Source organism: Chelonoidis abingdonii, chromosome 6, assembly GCF_003597395.2.
Source record: "Chelonoidis abingdonii isolate Lonesome George chromosome 6, CheloAbing_2.0, whole genome shotgun sequence".
In the NCBI taxonomy this organism is placed as follows: domain Eukaryota; kingdom Metazoa; phylum Chordata; order Testudines; family Testudinidae; genus Chelonoidis; species Chelonoidis abingdonii.
In genome coordinates, this window is record NC_133774.1 from 125,327,342 (window position 1) to 125,347,846 (window position 20,505).

The window sequence follows — 20,505 nt, forward strand, 5'->3', positions numbered from 1 at the left end:
GTCCCTGGTCTGAAACCCAGAGAAGAGACTAGCTGGGTTCTCCTACCAGCCCATAGCAAAGACCCCAGACACCAGGGCTGGAAGGACTAATGAGTCAGGAGTCATGCCAAAGACTCTGCTTGAGACTGTGGGACTATGCTTTGTTGCATTTTCTGTTACCGTGAGAGTGCTGATACTTCAGCGACCGACCAAAGGGCAGACACGTAGGAAGAGGCAGAACCCTGCAGAGCTGGGCAGTAGAGAAGGAACTTACTACACCATGCTCAGACACCAGGGGCACACCAGTGGTGAATCTATTTCTACAGGCTAATAAACAATTATTTTGCGCTTTAGCCTGCTTGAAAGGTGCTGGAATGACAGCTGGAGAATCTGACATTCTCTGTTTTTTCACAGACTAGTTAAATCATTAGCTGTGGCAGTGTAAGCGTTTACTCCACTATTGTATTTCAATCTTGATGTGAGGGTTCTTAATATACCTTGGTATTTCTATAGCATCCTCCATCTCAAAGCACTTATAAATGTTAATGAATGAACTCTCATAACTTTATTAGTAGGGAAGCAAAGTGTCAAAGGGGGTAACTGAGGTGGTGACTTGCTTCAGTTCTCACAGTCTGTGGCAGTGATGAAAAACTGCTGTGCTCCAAACCACAAGTTGTTTATTTGTATTACCATAGCGTGTAAGAGACGCAGTCGTGACCCCACTGGGCTAGGTGCTGCACGAACACAGAACAAAAAGATGGTACCTGCCCCAAGGAGCTTACGTTCGAAGTCCAACCTTCCTTCCCTCCACCATCCTTTGCCTATGCGATGCCTGGCTTCTCTGCTGAGACTTGCAGAAGAGGGTGCTTAGAAGTATCAGTCATGACAGTGTTGTTTGTGATGTAGACACCTGGGCTGAAATCAATGATCTGTGTGTATTTTATTGAACATCTCTTAGCAACAAACTTACTGTCACAACCAGGGGAGGATGGGTTTGAACTGAGAACACAGAGCTGTAAAGCTCCCTAACTTGTTCCCAATTTCTTGAGCCATGTCATTTTTAAAAAAAAGTTTGAGTTTTAAAAATCAGTGTGTAGGAATCACTGATGTATGTACTGGTAGCTTCTGGCTCTGATGATTGGAACAAAGCAGGGTATTTGAAACTATCTAGGTTTGTTTCACTCTGAAGGTTTGGAAACACTTTTACTCTTTCACTCGGAGATGAACGTTTTCAAAGTGAGGTTTGAAAAAGCCTGCCTGTAAAGTAGTGAGTTCTGATGCAAGTAAAAGTGTCTAGAGTTATGTTGGAGCTATGGAAGTGACTGAAAAATGTCCTGGGGAGTGTATGAGTATTTAGTCTTGCTTTTGTGGCTTCTGTATCAAAATTGTTCTGCTTCCAAGTCAACTGATGATCTTTCTAATACCCAGCACTACAAACTCAATCTGGGATCTGACCACTGAGCTGTGTGTTTGTATCAGCACGAGCGAGAAAGTATTTGCAGTCAGAAGTTAGATATAGTTCGTGAGATTCAGTAGACTCCGTCCCCCTATTTGTATGAAAGGTGGCTCTGCAGAGCTAATAGAAGTAAAGTAAGAAAATATGACTCAAAGGGAACATCTATGTTGTCTTGGTGCAGTCATTTTTCTGACACCCCCAGTTTAAAGGAGACTGGAAATCTACACTACAGTGAGCAAGAAAGAGACCATCTCCTATTTAGGGCTTTTCATCAGTAGATCTCCAAGCATTGTACAAATGAGGTAAGTATCATTAACCCCATTTTACAGATGGGGAAACTGAGGCACAGATAGGGAAAATCATTTTCCCTATGTCACCTAGGAGTGCGTCAGGTCCCCTGAATCCTAGTCCGGTACTCTATCCTCTAGACTATACTGCCTCTTAGCGAAGGCAACTGTGTCAATAGGTAAAACACATACCTGCCTTGGGCGTAGGGTGGGTGTGGTCACAACACAATAGTTTTAATGTTTGAAAAACAGCTATTTTTGGTCAGAAGTTTTGAATTTTTTTTTTAAAGTGAGAGAAATAATTGGCATTTTCTGAGCAGCTTTAATAACTATATTTTGAATAAGCTCCCTCTTTCCCCCAGTTACTGCCTTTCATTAGGATCTTTTCTTGTTAGCGAGAGAACAAATTGACCAGGACAGTTTCTATGGTATTATATGCCCCCCATTACCATAGTGTCAAAGCACCTCACACTCATTAATACATTCATCCTCAGGCCCCTGTTTGAAGTAGGGCAGTCTTGCTTCACAGGTGAGCAGCTCAGCTGCAGATAGGCAAAGTGACTTGCTCAAGGTCACATGGGAAATCTCTAGCTGAGCAAAGACCTGAACTCAGATCTCCTGAGTCATGTATAAGCGCCCTGACCACTAGCTCATTCTGCCTCTCTTGCAACTACCTCAGGTTTTCTCCTCCTAAGCCTAGGCTGCTATTTTGGTGTAAAATGTAATGATTCTGTGCGGCAGTTGTCTTGCTCTGCAAACTGTGGAGAAGGGCACATCTTAGTCCTAGAGACTCCAGCCAGTGGGCAGGAAGTCAATTCACGGGTAGTGAGATTTTCTTTTTGTTTAATAGAGCCAACAGCCCTGCACTCGGATCCACAGACTGGATCTCCTCTCTTCTGTTTTTCTCTGCTGGCCTGCATGGCATGCCCACTGCTAGTAGCAGGAGTTCTGTCCGTGCAGGGAGAGCAGGATTGTCATAAACAGATAGTTAAGAGTTAATGTCTCTTTTACCTGTAAAGGGTTAAGAAGCTCAGTGAACCTGGCTGACACCTGACCAGAGGACCAATAAGGGGACAAGATACTTTCAAATCTTGGTGGAGGGAAGTCTTTGTTTTGTGTTTTGTTTGTGTGGGGTTGTTCGCTAAGAGGGACAGACATCCATCCAGGCTCTCCAATCTTTCTGAATCAGTCTCTCATGTTTCAAACTTGTAAGTATAGTTCGCAAGGCGTGTTAGTCTTAATTTGTTTTCTCAACTGGTAAATGTTTTTTTTTTTGCTGAGAGGATTACCTTCTCTTGCTGTACTTTGAACCTAAGGCTAGAGGGGGTTCTCTGGCTATATGAAAATTTGATTACCCGTAAGTATTTTCCTCTGATTTTACAGAGATGATTTTACCTTCTTCTTTTAATTAAAAAGCTTTCTTTAAAGAACCTGATTGATTTTCCTTGTTTAAGATCCAAGGGATTGGATCTGATCACCAGGATTGGTGGGGAAAGGAGGAGGGATGTTAATTTCTCCTTGTTTAAGATCCAAGGGTTTGTCTGTGTCACCAGGAATTGGTGAAGTCCCTCAAGGAACCAGGGAGGGAAAGTTTTGGGGGACAGAAAGTGCTCAGACACTGGGATCTGGATGGTGGCAGTGTACCAGTCTAAGCTAGTAATCAGCTTAGAAGGTTCATGCAGGTCCAAATCTGTACCCTAAAGTTCAGAGTGGGAACGAACTGACAAGATATTGGCTCTTAAACACCCTGATGACAGCTGAAAGGAGGTATGTTCACGTGCCAACAGCTTAGAAAACATGAGTTTGTGTTTTGAAAAAATCTGCTTTGCACAATCTGTGTGACTTGTGGAGCTTCTGCACCCCGAGCAACAGCTTACCAAGATTTAAAAGAAACCATTAAAATCTATCTATGAATATAATAGCTGTATGTAGTGACACAGCTCAGAGAATTTCTAAGTGCTAACAACTTGATCTTCAGGCACTATGGTGATCAACAGGCGGGATTACAAGAATCCCCTCCCAACTCCCTAAAGAAAAATATAATAATGCACAATTAGCTGCATAGGAATTTTTAGTTAACCCTTTGAATAATCCATACTAGTCATTGGCAGAGGCAGGTCCTAGATTACTGGACTACTGGTCTGTGCTGTGATGGTAACCTTTGGTTGTGTGCATTTATGTACTGCGATATGCTCAGAGGAACAATCTCTCCATTTCTCTTGTAATCATTAATAATCACTGGGCAATTGAGGAACAGATTGAATCTCTCAGTGCAAGAGCTTTACAGACAGAAGGGCTCTGGCAGATATGAGCTGCTGAATGTCTTTGGGGACCCATGTAGTATTCAGCATGTGACTGTTTATATATCACCATGAGACAGGGTTGTATCTAACCACGGGGGAAGTTTAGCCAGCCTTTCAACCAAAAAACAGTTTGAGGGTGGAGTGGGGTGTAAGTGAATCACTTAGGTTGTAACACTTCCAGGGAAGTACGTCCTGGGAGCTTGTGTATACTAATTCAAACTGGCTTTTCCAACAGCAAAGCTAAGCTTTGTGTGTGTAAAAAGGCTGAGTTTAACTGAATCAGGGTTTCCTTGTGATCCAGCAATAGCCAGGACCTTCTGCCCAAGGGATTGGAGCTCAACCTTATAGAATGGTTGGAAGACTTTGACCTACAAATCCATAAGACGACTCTGGTATCTTTTGTGTGTTTAAATGCTCTATTTTCTGTAAGGCTTTTACCTTTAGAATAAAGGTGCTTGCTAGGAAAGAACTGTGTGCTTGTACTGCTGGCAATACACTGCTCAGAGACTTCAGAGAGAAAACAAAGCTCAGTGCTGGCCTTTTAGGCAGTATCAAGTACAAGAAAGGGTTGTATGGCTGTTATACCCAGTCAGAGGAAGAGACATGGTTCTCTGCCTATGAGAGATGACAGCTGGAAGCCTGAAACCTAAAGTGGGTGCTCAAGGAGCATTGAGGGGAATAAAGGTTCAGTTAACCCAGAAATTGTGCCCCTTTAATCAAAGCTTGAATTCCCTGTCACTTCTACTCCCCTCCCTTATTGCTCTGATGGGTTAGACTAAAATAGTTCAGCATCTCATGTCTTTTCTCCCAAGTGCTTGTCTGCAATCTAAACACAGGTTTAGCAACGGGATTGTCATTCTGACACCTCTTGCTGTGCATTCAGCATGGCTGACATTTTCAAACCTGGAATGTTACGCATATAGAGTCCTGATCTGCTTTGAACCTAGTCTGGTCTCAGGCAGCTGCTTCATCACTGCAGGCACCAGTCACTGCCTGGAATTATTTTTTTGGGGAAAATGTACCTCAGATGAAATCTTCAATCTCTATTGGGGAAAACACTCCCCTCCATCTCAAGGACAATGATCCAAGTGGGGACAGAAGCAATTTCATTTAGAGTGCTGCTACCTTTCTTCTCCCACTTACGATCCCTTGTTCCAACCTCATTCTTAAAGGGATACTGGTGGTTTATTGCTAATATCTATGTCTGCGACACAGCCTAATTTATGAATTCGGTGTCATAAACAGATTGTTAAGGGTTAATGTCTCTTTACCTGTAAAGGGTTACAAGCAGGAACTGCGAACACCTGACCAGAGGACCAATCAGGAGACAAAATACTTTCAAATCTGGGTGGAGGGAAGCTTTTGTTGTGTTTTCTTTGTCCATGTGTGTGTCTCTTTGGGGGGTCTGAGAGAGACCAGACATTACTACAGGTTCTAAGTTTGTTCAAATAGTAAGTAAGAAGGCGTTTTAGTCTTTTTAATTGGTTTTCTCTATTTGCAAATGTGGATCTGGCTGGTTAACTTTTATATGTGTAGTTTTGAGAATATTTTGATTTGTAGAGAGAAACTTTCCCCCCAGTACCAATAGTGTCTGTAAGCTATAGGACCCTGTAATATTTACATCTTGAGTTACAGAGATAATTCTTTACTTTTTCCTTTCTTTTATTAAAAGATTTCTTTTAAGAGAACCTGACTGATTTTTTCCTTGTTTCCTTGTTTATCCCAGGGATTGGTTTAACCTCCCAGGACTGGTGGGGAGAGGTGGAATCTCTCTCTGTTTCCTTGAATCTGTTTGCCTCTTTGTGGAAGGAAGGGACATGCTTCTCTGTATAGTGATTTAAAAAGTTGGATCAGTAGTCTCTCAGGGTAGCCCAGGGAGGGAAAGTCTGGGAGGGGGAAGAAGGGGAATGGTTTATTTCTCCTGTTTAAGAACCTAAGGGATTTGGGTTCTTGGGTCCCAGGGGAAGGTTGGGGAGATCAGAGTGTCCCAAAACACTATATTTTTGGGTGGTGGCAGTGCTATCAGATCTAAGCTGGTAATTAAGCTTAGAGGATTCATGCTAGTATCTCATTTTCTGAACTCTAAGGTTCAGATCTGGGAAGGAATACTATGACATACGGGTGGGAGTTTCAAATGTGCTCAGCATTGGCCTAACTGCTTCCATTCAATTGGAGTGTTACTGTTGGCTTCAGCAGTAGCAGGATCTGGGTCTTACTGATTTTTGGGGTAAACTGTGGCTTTGCCATAAGTCCTATGTAAAGTGCAGTTGCACTGAGCAGTCCAGGAACCAGACTTTGGGCAACATTGGCTAAAACACCCACATGGCTTAGGTTCTGAAGTCCCACATTCAGAATTGACTTAGAAGTCTAATTCTTTTAGGCACCTCCTGCTCAATGAAAGTCTAAGTCTCTTTTAGACATGGGACTTCAGAACCTAAGTGACTTAGGCGCTTTTGAAAATTTTACCCTGTGGCTGTACAAGTTGCAGTCTGGTCCCTGGTTCTCATCTTGCTCTGGTGGGGAAGTAACCTGCGCCAAGTACTTCCTTCTGTATGCTGACTCAGTCACATGGGCTAGCATCTTGGAGGGGTGGGAAAAGCCAACGCTCAACCCCCTCCCCACCTACCCCTGCGGCAGGGTAAGGAGTAGATTCACAGAAGCTGTTCCTTACCTGTGCTATCACCTGCAATGTGAACAGCTCTCACAGGAGTTGGAACCTGTGTGCAATTCTAGTCAGGATCACATGCTGGCTCTTAGCAATTTCAATAGCATTCAAGATGCAATTATTTCAAAAGCATTTCAGTTTGCCTTTAATAGGGAAAAGCAATGTTTTTTAAAACGTCTAAATGTTTCTTTAATAGAACTAGTTGGAAAATGAGGGCCTTTTCTATAGAACACTGTGCAAGGTTTTTGTGTGTGTGTGGAAAAACTGACAATCAAAAGTTTTATTTTGGAAATGCCACCATGCTCTCTCCTATGAGGAGTTGTTTAGGGCCTCACGTTACCATTCACCTCTAGGGATGGGGTCCCTGGCCCGACTGTATGTGCACTGCAACATAGTGTTACCTCTTGCTGAGCCACTACAGAGCGTCGTGGGAGATACAATCCATCAGGGTGACCTGCCTGTAGAGGGGAATGGGCACTTGAAGCAGCTAAGGTACAAGTCCCAGGAGCATTTCTGAAAAAAAAGTTTTTTCAGATTTTGGCTGAAACTTCAGGGTGAGAATGTACATATAGAGGGTGGTTGTTATTTTGCGCAAATGTGAAGTTTACAGCAGAAAACAGACCCCCTCCCGATTTTGTTTTGACAGAAAACTATTTTTCAGTTAAACAGCCCTGATGGGATCTTTCAGCCAGCGCCAGCCTGTAAACCCAAAGATTTTCAGCAGCGTACTACTGTATAAGAATTAGAAAGACAAACTGACTGCTACTGACGCTGAGGGATGTACAAACATTAACCACATTGTTTACTTTCACCACTGAAACTAGGCCTTGATCCTACACCCACTGACAGCTTCACTGTGCGCCCTCAATTAAAATATTCCTAGTCACTAGCCCAGGTAGAACAAAATTTCTCCTCATGTTACCAAGATGGCTTCTATCCTTTCTTTTCCAGTTGTCTTTTTTGCAAAATAAGGAAAGAGTGAAGGTAGGACCCCTTGACACTGAGCATGATTGTGCTGTGATGTGTGATAAATCACTTCAGTTGCTTTGCTTGCCTCCTTCCCCTCATCTCTCATTTGTTTTTATTTATGTAAGGCCTGATATTCAAAGACACTGGTAACCTATGTCCCCCACTTCCTACGGTTGGAGTTGGGGCTACTAAGCAGTTCCAGAAATCACACCATTTGAGAAGTCAGTTCTGCAGGACCAGGATTTTGTCTTCTATAGTGGGATTTTTCAAAAGCACTCGGTTAGCCTAACTCTGCTCACACTGAAGTCAATGGTCAAACTCTGACTGATTTACCCCCATTGACTTGAGTGACGACAGCTGAGCAGCCACTGAGTGCTTTTTAGAATCCCTCCTTCCATGTCTAAAGCACTCTGCCTGCATGTGGAGCCCTGTGAAAGTCACAGTCCTGGGCAGATGAAGGGGGGCCTTCCCCTATAGAGATCACTGCAGGATCAGGGCCAGTGGGCCTGATTCTCTACAGCTGTGCACAAAGAGCAAAGTGCATGTAAGCCCTCTTACTCTGAATTAACAGCAGCTGACTAAACAGCAGAAAATAGGCCTAATATAAATCTTAAATATAACATCAGCCACTGGCTCAATTGACTGTAGGCACATCAACTTGAGTTCAACCCACCAAAGCAGGATCTTAATCAAGGACCACCCACCCCTACTGCTTCCCAAAATATCTGTCATTCAAAGAAAGGCTTGAAAAAGCATACTTAGGTTAAGGTCTATAATTACAGCTTACTTTGCAAAAAGATTGAATGTGAGCCAGGTATGAGATGATTAGAATCCATCCACTTCTGGATGTGCTGTGCACTGGGAATAATCCATCAGTTCTTGGGCTGCCACGCCCTATACTAAATAAGACATTAAAAAAATTGTCTACATCAGTGCTTCTCAAAGTCGGGCCGCCGCTTGTTCAGGGAAAGCCCCTGGCAGTCTGGTCCAGGCCAGTTACCTGCCACATCTGCAGGTCTGGCTGATCACGGCTCCCACTGGCCACGGTTCACCGCTCCAGGCCAATGGGGGCTGCAGGAAGCAGTGTAGGCTGAGGGATGTGCTGGCCACTCTTCCCACAGCCTCCATTGTGGGAGCCACAATCACCAAACCTGTGGAAATGGCAGGTAAGCAAACCGGTCCGGACTGCCAGGGGCTTTCCCTGCACAAGCGGCAACCCAACTTTGAGACGCACTGGTCTACATCACACAGGCTGTTGTCCCAAAGGGTGTGTGGTCAACCATGATTTAAAAGTTAATAGAAATCCTGTTTAGATAAAGATTATTTGATGGCACTATCTATTTAGCTGTTGAATGGCTTAAACTTCTCCCCATCTTCAAAATCCAAGAGGCAAATCATTTCAGAGAGGTGCATTCATAATAAATTCCCTTATAATGACAGGTCTGATTCTCTTTTATGCTAAGGTCCCTTGATGCTGCTCTGGTACTCACGGTGCAGCCCCTTAGGGGCCTTATTGTAAATGGGCATCAGGTCCTTTGTCACTTACTGCACCCGCAGACACACGCACACTCTCTCTCTCTCTCTCTCTCTCCTCAACAAGGGACACGAGCTGCTGACCATTTTAGATTTTTGTTTTTAATTAATGCACAGAAAGGGCTAAAAAGTGGAAAGTTTTTTGTTTTAGTGCCATGTGAAGAAAACGGGACTGGTGCGGTCTGGGTGCTTGCAGCTCTTCTAGTGTAAGGCTGCCCCTTAGATGTTCACGGCACGAATGAGAGATTCATTCTTTTGAAAGAACCAGAACCCTTCTAGGAACCAGGAATAAGTTTCCTGCTGCTGTTGCAGTGTCCGCTCTGTGGGACGGAGGCTTTATGGAGAACATATTGCTCTTTTTTTATTCCCAGGCTTCTTTTCTGGCTTTACAAAAGTGTATTGCAAAGTGTACAGGGGGCCTGAGGGGTGGTGGGCTAGGGCTTTGCAGTCCTGTTTCTCCTCTGATACTCTTCCAGCTCAGTTTTTCTCTTCATGGCTAGCTGCAGCTCCTGCTTGATCGCTTGAATCTGCTTCTCTAATTCAGCGAGCTCTTGGATCACTGAGGTCCCAGCAGTATTCAGGGGATCTGCTTTCCCATTCGTTGTCAGGGGTGCTGGAGTCTCTCCCCTCAGTTGGGGTAGGGGTATGTCGTGGTGCTGTCTGAGAGTCACTTCGTTCTGCCCTTCCTTGCTGCATATGTATTTCCTCCGGTGACAGTTGCCTGGGTTGGCCGTGTTCCACACCGCATGCTGGCTGTTACCTGGGTTGGACCTGCACAAAGAATCGCTCTTTAAAATGAAACCATAACAGTTGGAGAGAAGGATTTTTCCTGAGGCCTGCCCAACGTTCCCCGACTGTGCAATATCCACCATTAAACACCTGAGCTACATTTCCAACCTAACTGAGATTTCAATTTATTTCCTGAAAAATGGCTTTACAGAAAGGCTCTGACTCCAAAAAGCTCAGCTAACCTGATTAACCTTTTTTTGATTAACCTTCTGGCTGGCACAAATCATTTTGGCTGAAGAGGAAAAATCTGAACGTGCACATTTATATAGCACTTTGCATCTTTAAAGGGCTTAAAAACAATGACTGATTAATGCTCCCCAGGCTGCAGTGAAGTAGGTAAATATCATGTCCCATTTATAGACACCATTTTATAGATGATGAAGAGGTTCATCTGCCCAAGGCCATAGTGAATGTCATAGCAATGTCTAGATCTCAAGAAGTCCTGGTGCCTATGCCCCTTTTCAGATCACTAAATCATGTACCATGCCTCTTCGGTGAACTTGATTTCTAAGCTGCTAAGTAGACAAATAAGGAACTTCTAATATGTGGTTCCTACTGGCAGAGAAATTTGCAGTGACACTGCATCCTGGATGCTCATACAGGTGTACAAATGATCAGATGAAGCCAATCTGCCAGACTCTCTAACTGCCTGGAAACTACTGTGGTCCAGCTACTGGAGAACTTCAGTGATTCAGTCTTGAATGTTTCCATGCTACCAAAGATGCCTCTGTGAGAAATACACTGACTTATTTAGCAAATAAAATCTACTTGAGTACCCAAATGACTTGCTATAACAGCAGAGGTGGAAGGGTGAATCATTCTTATTAGGGAAGGACCCAAACTGAAACCCAAGGTCCCTCAAATCCCCAAACACTAAGAGTTTCTTTATCTAAATCCAGATCTGGATCTGACTTTTGCAGCTGGCTCCTAATTCTGATAATGGACTGAACCAAACCCCTGCATCTGAACACTCCTGGCCATTGAGACATTAGAAATCTGGAGCCAGATTGCAATTTGGTGATTTGGGTTTCTCTTCAATCTCAATAAAACCAGAGCCAGTGAAAATCAGGAACATGAAAAAGTGGCATATGTCACATTGATCTCATATGGGATCAAAGCTGAGGAGGGCTGACGGGGATTGTCTGTCTAACCTGCTTTTGAAAGGAAAACTGGCTATGGATCTGAAATATCAGCTTGAGTGAAAAGTTAAAACCATTTCTTAAATTTATTTTCTTTCCTCCTTTTAGTTCATTAAAACATGTTCAATCCAATGCTCTAGGTGTGCATACAAACATTTTACCAACTGCAGTGTGATAAAGAGTCTGAGTGCAAAAACCTTCACAAATCCCCCTCCTGTCACCATCAGACATCCCTCCCTCTGCCCAGGGTGAGCTGCATGTGGTGTGACAGGAAGGTGACCAATCTCCGGCTATGAGGAATAAATGAGAAATGGGCCTGCTGTGGCGGACATCTCACTGATGGCATTCACCATCCAGTCAGGGACTGTTCGCTGGGAGCTTTGCTTTCCCTCCACTGGCACAGTCCTGGATGGGAAAAGAAGTGGTCCCAACCCATTTCAGGCTTTAAGCCACACCGTGACTCCATCACTTCAGATTACACCCAGAAATCAATGGGCAGCTGGTTAGTGCAGGCTCTGGTGCATTCCCTCCTCAGGAACACCCCAGAGGAAGCAGGTAGCCTTGTCTTGGATTCTGGGTGTGTTTAGGAATAGCACTCATGAGTGACTGCCTCGATCTTTCCTGCCTCTTACAACCCAACAGAAAAAGGGCCTTCACAGGGCTCGCCTGGTGCTGCTGGTGGTGGGGAGTGTGAAGAGGGGATGGAGGCAGTCGCCTGTCATGGGCTCACCCATTTAGAGTTGGAGGTAAGCAGGTGCTGAGAATGAATGTGAATGTGCAGGTCTGCAGGCAGTGTGTTAAAAAAGCCTTTCTGAAGTGATGCCTGAAGAAGATATCAGAGGACCCGTCTCGAGGGAAATAACACAACATGAGTTAATTCCATCACTTTTCCCTTTCTGACCATTTGAAAGATGACAGCCTTCTGGAGGAATAAGGGTGTTCTCATCTAATTAATTGGGGAGCACAGCACTGTCCCTTCCAATATTCTGACTCATTATAGCTGCGTTCCAGGTTACTGGGAGCCTTGAATTTAATTCACCAAGGTCCCACCCACAGTGGAGTTAAAAGCATGATAAGCACAAGTGTTTTTGAACAGGCTTGTTGCTAGCAGGGTTCTAATTAGAGATGGCAAAAGTGCCTTTATGTGAAAAAGCAACTTTTGTGAGGTTTCTCCCCACCCTACACACACACCCTTAATCATTATGTGTGGGAGTCAGGGCCTTGGCTGTGTGAGAAGCACAAGGTTTATTTTGCACCAGTTGGCTTCTGAAAACAGCTTGTGCCTCAGAACGTTGTGCTTTTGAATTTATGAAGCTGCCGTGGGGTCAAACTGGGCTTGTTATGGGGAGAAGACGGAGGAAGAGTGTGGCCAGTAGAGAGAGAGACTGGCTGGCTCTTCCGGGGGAGTCAGGCAACCTTGCCTGGGGTGGATCATGTAGCCCTGCAAATGATCCTGATCAGATGGTCAGAGTCAATTATCAGACCCCCCTGAGAAGGAGTTGAGGAGAGTTCTGCTGCGAAGGAAAGTACAGCAGGCAAGGAGGCAGCTCCTGTAGTTGACCCAGGAGAGAGTCAAACCCCAGGCAGAAAGTCTGTAGGTACACTGGGAATATGGATCCACCTATGGAGTCCCAGAGTGGGGGAAGGACTCCAGGGAGAAGCCCTGAAGCTCAGGGCAGGAGCTGGGCCTCCAAGGACAAAGTCTGGAGGGTCATTGCTGTACAAGAGGGAAGGGTAGCCCAGGAAAAGCAAAGGACCTTTTTGTTTTGTGTTCTCTTTGGGATTATTGTCAGTTTGTTACTAGTGGCCTGCCTGCCGGCGGGGAGGCCAGATGTGGGGTGTTGTGGAGGCTGACTAGGGTGACCGGACAGCAAATGTGAAAAATTGGGACAGGGGTGGGGTGTAACAAGCGTCTATATAAGAAAAAGACCCAAAAATCAGGACTGTCCCTATAAAATCAGGACACCTGGTCACCCTAAGGCTGACCTTCCCTCATCTGTCAATCAACCAAGAATTTTTTCTTGGTGTCACTTCCGTGGCACTAAAATTTAACAACACCCGTGAGTAAGTGCTTGGATTGTGGCCACAGAGAGAATCTTTCCCAGACATTACTAATGGAGATTTTCGCTGTAAGTGGCCAGGGTAGTATCTTGACATCTCTCTGCATCTGTACTCCTCTGTTGTCTAGAAGTATTTCCTAGCAGTTCCACATAAAAAAGATGGTATTGTTACGACCAGTGTCACTAGGTGGTGCTGTTGCATTAAGGATATGTCTATACCACACATGCAGGTGTGAATGTAACAGGTAGCCATATCCTTGCTAGCTTTAATCGAGCTAGGTGAGTTAAAACAAAACAAAACAAAACAAAACAGTAGTGAAGACATGTTAGCAGGGGGTAGTCCCATCATTATGAGCCCACTGGGGACTTTAGGTTGCTGCCCATGGCAGAGTCTGTGTGCTAAATCTTTACTACTCTTGTTAGCTAAATTAAAGCTAGGGCATGTATGCCTGCCCATGCTACAATCACACCTTAACTTGTGATGTAGATGTATCATCATTTTTCCAATTCTTTTTCTTAGTGTGTGAGCAAGTGTTCAGTCTTAGGAAGATGTGCTGTCGTGTTGTCTTTGGTTATGCAGTGTTCTGTGTAGACACAGCTTCTGGAGACATGCAGCTGTACAAACAGGAGGAGAGTTTGCTCTTTGAGTTGATCTTTAATTAGAGTCAATGCCTGAGGTGGAGTGACTTGTGACCTGGGCTGAGCTGAGATTCCTGGGAGAAGGGATTGTCCTGCATGCTATTTGACCATTTTAGGACTGGTGTATATCTGTGACTAGAGCAAGTTACACTTAAGATATACCTAGATTGACAGCTGGCAATGAGCATGGGGGCTGGTACTGGGGTTTGGATTCATGATTGCAGTGTGGATAAAAAATACTAGGAATCTGTATTAAACTAATAAATATGCATTTTCCGCTTCTCTTTGAGCATCTAAAGAACTTCAGCCTGTAATAATATCATTAGCTAATAATCAAAGTACCATTTTTCTGTCTTGATTTATCTTTACCTCTGGGAGATGTTTAAGTTTATGGTCAGATATCCAGTTCCAACAGATCTAGTTCCAAAATAAGCCCTTTTTTCTTACCTCTTTTCTACTCGTTTTGTCTTGGGCTGGTGTTTGTCTTCAGTGAATGAACTGTTTAACGCGCGATGCAATCTCTAGAAGAAGTGAGACAGGGCAGTAATTAAACACAAGAAAAAAGAGCCCCTCCCCCCTCTGGGGGCAGGCAAACAATTGTCTTTCAGGTGGAGTACACCTGAATGTAGCTTTTTATTTTGCACATTCCAGGATATAAACACAATGCCCAACTCCTATTCGTTGTCAAAAGGTCTCCTATTTCTGGAAAAAGAATGGTTGATTTCCTGATGTACACTGTTTTTAGACTGTCTACCAGAAAGTAGTGTATCCATTAGATAAGATACCCCAAGGCAGAAAGATAAATATATCTCCCCCACTTTATTACAAGCACAGTGCCAAAGGAGGCGAACCCACATTTTAGACATTCATAAAAAGCTTGGGAATCAATATATTGATAAACAAGAGGTTACTTAGAATTCATGCTAGTTTGTAGTGTATTAAAATTCAAACTGTCCCAAAGCTCAACAGGTTTTGGTTCAGGCTTTTTATACAAACTAGTTGTGTATATTTAAGAAAACAAAAACGCACCGAACAACCACCCTCCCTCTCTTTTTTTTTCATATTCTAGTATTTATAGATAAATGGTTGCCTTTGCTTAATTTGGACCGTCCAACAATGTCTCAGTCCTCAGACAACCAAATGAGGTCTTCCTCGAACTGCTTTCACCTGACTGGGGCTGTATAAGATACAAAGTTCCACAGCCATTCTCCTTTTTAACTTGTTCTGTGCTACTGCCAAAATTCAACTTGTTGCTGGAGTCGGGCTCTCGCTGGACTTCTAGCAGTTCACTCGAGGCAAGATCCTCAGCTGGTGTAAGATGATGTAGCTCAGTTAAGGTCAATGGTACTCCATGGTGATATACAAGCTGAGGACCTGATAGAATAGAGAGAGGCAAGCTCTACGTTCCAGGAAATGCTGCCTTCGTTCCAGGGATTTGGAGCAATCAAATTTTTGAATTGCTTTGCTCCGGCTCCAGCTTCGGCTCCAGCTTCAGCTCCAGGCAAAAACCTGCTGGTCCATGCTCCAGCTATCGGCTCCGCTCCAAAGCCCTGCTTTGCTCAATTGTACACAGAAATACAGCCCAGGAATTTCCGTGATGGCTCCTAAGAACACCTCTAGAATGTAGTAGGGCTAGAGATGCCATCTTCCTCTGGCATCTGGAAACATAAGATCCAAACATTCATGGGGGAAAGAAGGGGGAAAATACCTCAAGACTGACCCTGCTCACCTTGGGAAAGGTAGTTTCACAATGCAGCTAGCAGAGAAAGCCAACTGCATAGTGTTTGGGTTATAAAACAGTAACGATTGAGAAGCAAAAAGAAGGGGGAGTGTTTCAGTTTACACTATGTACTTCGTGATAGCAAATACTTCAAGTCCCCTCTGATGCTCTCTCTCTTCACTGTTAAATTAATCTTGATCTCAAACTCTCATATGTAGTCCCTAGCATCCTTCTAACACCAAACATCAGTGACCTTCTCTGGACCTCTTCTGTAACTTCCTGACAGTGGCAGGACCAAATTAAACACGAACTCCAGATAAAACTGTACCATTTTTCCATATCTACTGGTAGTGTTATTGTATAGTTTCCTACATTGTTTTCTATCCTGTTTTTAGTCCAAACATGTGGGTCTAGATTCTTATATGCACTAATGCCTCTTTACACTACTAAGGGGCCTTAATGTAAATGAAAATAAGGCCTCTCATTTTCAGTGCAGCTGTATATTGAGCAGCGTATGCGGAAGTCTGGACTTCTCTTGCCAATGTGCAGCACCATCATCGCTCCTTCGAGCCACCTAGCCCACTTGGAGGCTACTTTGAAAACTTTACCTGCAGTGCCACAAGTAAATGTTCCCATCCTAGTGTCTACTTCCTTCCCGTTGCCATTAAAGAGTGATTGACTGGTCTGAGAAATAACACTGATAATCTTTAATTGGTTCCCCTTGATACTTAATAACAGAAGGGGTGCTAGAGACACTGGACCTACTCCGACCGAAGTCATTGATAAAATTTGCACCAACGTCAACTGCAACAGGTTCCGTTAGAACAGCAAAGCTACCAATAATAATCTAGGCCAGAGTCAATGCCCATTGAAGCCAACGGTAGTCTTTCCATTGACTTCAGTGGCTTTGGATCAGGCTTGTACTGAACAGCTCTGGAAACATTTGATGGATTTACCAGCGAGCTTCTCGAATACGTACCTGGCTTGTATGGAGCCAGTATTTCAGCCTGGATTTCTTTTTGATTCGTGGTAGGACCAGTCTGTGTACTACATGTTCTCCAATGGTGGTGAGAATGGACAAGACAAATCCAGCGCATAACATCACAAAGAGTCCGGAGAAGTGGTTAATGCCCATTTGCAGAGTCTGTGCAAAATAAAAATAAAATGCTCCCTTAGTGTATTTTAATGTACATAGTACACATTGCATTTTCAAATGCGTAAATATCATCTCAGTGAGCATGCATTAGCCAAATCATAACAGGTGCATAACGGACTGATTCTCATTCACACTAAGGCCCCTTTATACCAACCTGGCTGCCTTAAGAGTCTTTGCACTGTCAGAGTTGTGAAGAGGGACCGTGGGGTCAATGTGAATCTGCGCCACTAATATTTTTTCCTGGGAAAATTAGATGAGTCGCACATATGAGATACCTATACCAGTGGTAGCTATGCTATAATCTGGAACTACTAGCACTGCTTGGCTGAACATCATCCAAGGATCGAGGGCCAAGGCTTTAGTCAGCAGAGAGTCAAGAGTGATCGTTAGTGAGTTTTTGTTTTTAAAGGCAGTGGTAATGATTTTCTAAATGCAAAAGAGGGAACTAATTAAGGAGAAACTGCAAGTAGATGCCCTATTCATGGCAGCCTCAACTTCCTTAATTAACTAAGCTGCATATCCATCCTCATTTCATTATCATGAAAGTTGACTGCAATTGAGGAAAAGGGGAACAATTTTCTCCTCCACGCTGTAGTTTACAGGAACTGGGTAGAATCACTTTAAATAGTTTGTGAGCCCTCTAGTGGTGCTTGCCGTGTTCTAAGTTTTCGAAACCAAGCTCTGTGTGTGTGTGTTTAGTGGGGAAAGGGGCTAGGCCTTGCATGTTGCGTATACTCAGTATTACTTAGTCACGTATATACATGGTTATCCGGACCACATGGGGCCCGTTCCTTCATGTTATAGTCTTCTGTGTAATAGGGAATATTATGTCTGTTCTTTAATCATTGCCCCCAAACCAGTTGAGGAATATTGCCAAGAATAAAAATCAGTGCCCATCCATTAAAAACAGATTCCCTATGATTGTAAACAGAAGAACAGAATATACAGGTTAGCTAACTCTGGATTTCTAACAGAGAGGTAGGACTGTGCGTCTTTAATTCACACTCTTTTGGGGATATTATATAACCCTGGAGTGTTAGGCCCTGTCTATACTGGGGTGTTTTGCATTGCAGTGCTATCCGGCATTGGGATGACCAATATATTTGGAGTTGTCTGCTGAAAGCTACCTACTTGCTCAATGTGCCACTGGGCAGAATTTCTAGGAACAATGTGACTCTACTTATGAATCAGAGGTTCCAGGTGCTATAATAGGGAGTAGAAACGATTCTTCTAAAGAAAATAATTGCAAAACAGGAAAGCTCATGGAAAAACTTAGCAGCGTCTTTGGGAGTAGCTAAAAGGTCATAAGCTAAAAGCTTCACCATCATGGATGGTGCCCCTACCCTCTCCTGGGATCCCCGGCCTTTGTCATCATGATCCTGAAAGATGTCCTAACCAGGCCAGAGAGAGGGACCCAGCTGACCTTGCCATCTCTACTGGCTCCAGCTGAATCACAAACCCGACCTGGGATGAAATGGGATCAGACTTTAACAACAGCTCCAGACCATCTCAATTAACCTCTTCTCTTTTCCCCATCTTTGATGCCATCAAAGAGACTGTCAAACAAGGGGGGGCATTCCTTCTAAAAAAAACCCCACTCCACCTCAAGGGAAGGGAATGCCATATGCGAAGTGGGTGTTGGTGTCCATGGCCAGATATGAAGTGGTGCAGCAGCCTGTAGGCAACAGAGATCCTTCAGTGGCCTGATCCGCTGGCTTTGTGGCTGCTTTAGGCTGCTAAGCAGCCATGTCACACCTGAGAATCTGGGCCAGAATAATAAAACCCTGGCCAACAAAGAGCAAAACCTGCGAATAAATCATAGTCCTAATATCAACCGCCACCAGACAACTGAAGGGTCCAGAATGTTCATTCTTGATCTTGTTCCATTTCAACGCCCTTGAGACTGAGGTGCCGAAAAAATAGACTGGGCCAGATTCACAGCTGGTATAAATCAGCGTAGATCCATTGTCTTCAATAGAAAGTGATTGGCAAGACACTCAGTATTGCCAAACATTTTGTCAGCCCTACTGAACTCATTCGCAGCTTAGCTGGGTACAGGCGAAAGAAATCTCAGCAATGGTGTCTCTGATATATTGTTATTTGTTGTTTATGGTTCTTTAAATTGCCTCAAACAAGACATCTATTTCTATTAGCCTATGAAATGCCAAAGCAAGCATGAAAAATACTTCATCTGGTGTTAAAAAAGAAGATAAACAAAATGAAGCAGCCACCCTTCAAAGGCCACACTTTAGAGATAAATTTCAGGAATAAGTTAAACAGGACAAGTAGGAGGGGGAGGAAATAATTACCACACCATGACTCGGAGAGTATGAAATGATTCAACATAATAACAGGTGCGCGAACTATTATAAATTGCTAATTTTCTTAGCTGTTTATACTGCACAGTACACAAATCAAGAGAACAGAGATGCAGTGCATCTTGTTATATGTTGCTGTCTTGCTTTACATCACCGCACTTCAGAACGACAAGCTTCACGGCTTACTGTGTATAATGCATACATGTTCAGCTCTGTTTTCAGACAGAACAGACAGAATTGAATAAATTGGTTTTTCTGTATCACAGCTGACTTCTGAGCAGGATTGAAATGTACAATGGTGTGTCATAGGTCGTATGCTGCCAGCAGAAATTCCTATATTTTTATTTGTAGCATATTTGTATTGCAGTAGCACCTAGAAGCCACAGATCTAGACCAGGACCTAATGTGCTAGGTACTGTACATCCACAAAAGAAAAAGACAGTCTCTGCCTCAAAGAGTTTACAACCTAAGTTCAAGTGGTAGTAGCTGTGTTTTGGGAGCAAGAGGTTCTGAAATCTATCCTTGCTGTGACCATGAAGTTCTGAGCAACCACAGTGGGCACTCAAGTGATAACTCTGCCCAAAAGGAGGCCATGGAGTTATGATGTTGTTCATTACTGTCTCCAAACTGTTTGCTGCTAAGTAATGGGAAAAGCAGTAGTTAGAAAGGTGTAGAAATGCAAGAATTAAGAAAGTCTGTATCCACCTATTTATACATCCTTGGAGAGAGAGACGTACTAATCCCTGCCCTGCAATTCCTTGCAAAATGCTAACTTTTTTATGTGTTTTGTGTGCGCACATGTGCATTTTTCTTTCAAAAAGGTGATGGTTTGTGTTTAATGGTTCTGTGCACTCAATGCCACAAATCACCTGTGAGCAGACAAAAATATTAAGGTAGGGAGAAGAGCTGAGAATCAGCAGCAGTTTAGATAATTCTTTAAGCTTTGCCTGGAAAATCAATAAGTTCTCTTACCTTTCTGCTAAAGGAAATCATGTTTTGTGTCGTCCTACCTCCTCCTGGCTGTATTAGATTTGATGGCTAATCTCAGTCTGCTCTCAATGGACCAACCTTGACTGTTTACGATCCTCATGAGTCTTCTTTGCTAGGCTTCCCAGCAGATTTATTACAGAGACAAGGTGGGTGAGGTGATACCTTCTACTGGACCAATGTTTGTTGGTGAGAGACACAGCTTCTGAGTTTTCACAGAGTTCTTCTTCCGGTCACCTGGTGTCTCTAATATCCTGGGACCAACAGGGCTACAACACTGTATAGCAGCTTTATCGCATTCCATGATGATTTGCTGTTGAGGGCTAAACAGCAGCACTAGTGATGTCTTTTTGTAATAACCATAAGAAGTAACATCCTTTCTATAGGACCTTCCACCCCAGGACCTTACCGTGTTTGACAAGGATCAGTGGTTTAACTTTCATACCTCTACGAGGTCGGAATTGTTATCCTCCACTTCAAAGGGGGTAAGTTGAGGCACACAGAG

General features: G+C 43.7%; 1 protein-coding gene across 1 annotated transcript in view; it reads right to left on the reverse strand.

Annotated features, from left to right (window-relative positions):
* Positions 1-9,323: 9,323 nt before the first annotated feature.
* The window catches only part of GRIN3A (glutamate ionotropic receptor NMDA type subunit 3A), a 90,264-nt gene continuing 79,082 nt past the window's right edge, over positions 9,324-20,505 (reverse strand). The window contains exons 7-9 of the mRNA XM_032770216.1: positions 16,519-16,683; positions 14,267-14,340; positions 9,324-9,963 (exon numbers count right to left, since the gene is read on the reverse strand). Of these exons, the coding sequence (XP_032626107.1) occupies positions 9,627-9,963; positions 14,267-14,340; positions 16,519-16,683 (576 nt within the window). The 3' untranslated portion in view covers positions 9,324-9,626. The remainder of the gene's footprint in view (positions 9,964-14,266; positions 14,341-16,518; positions 16,684-20,505) is intronic.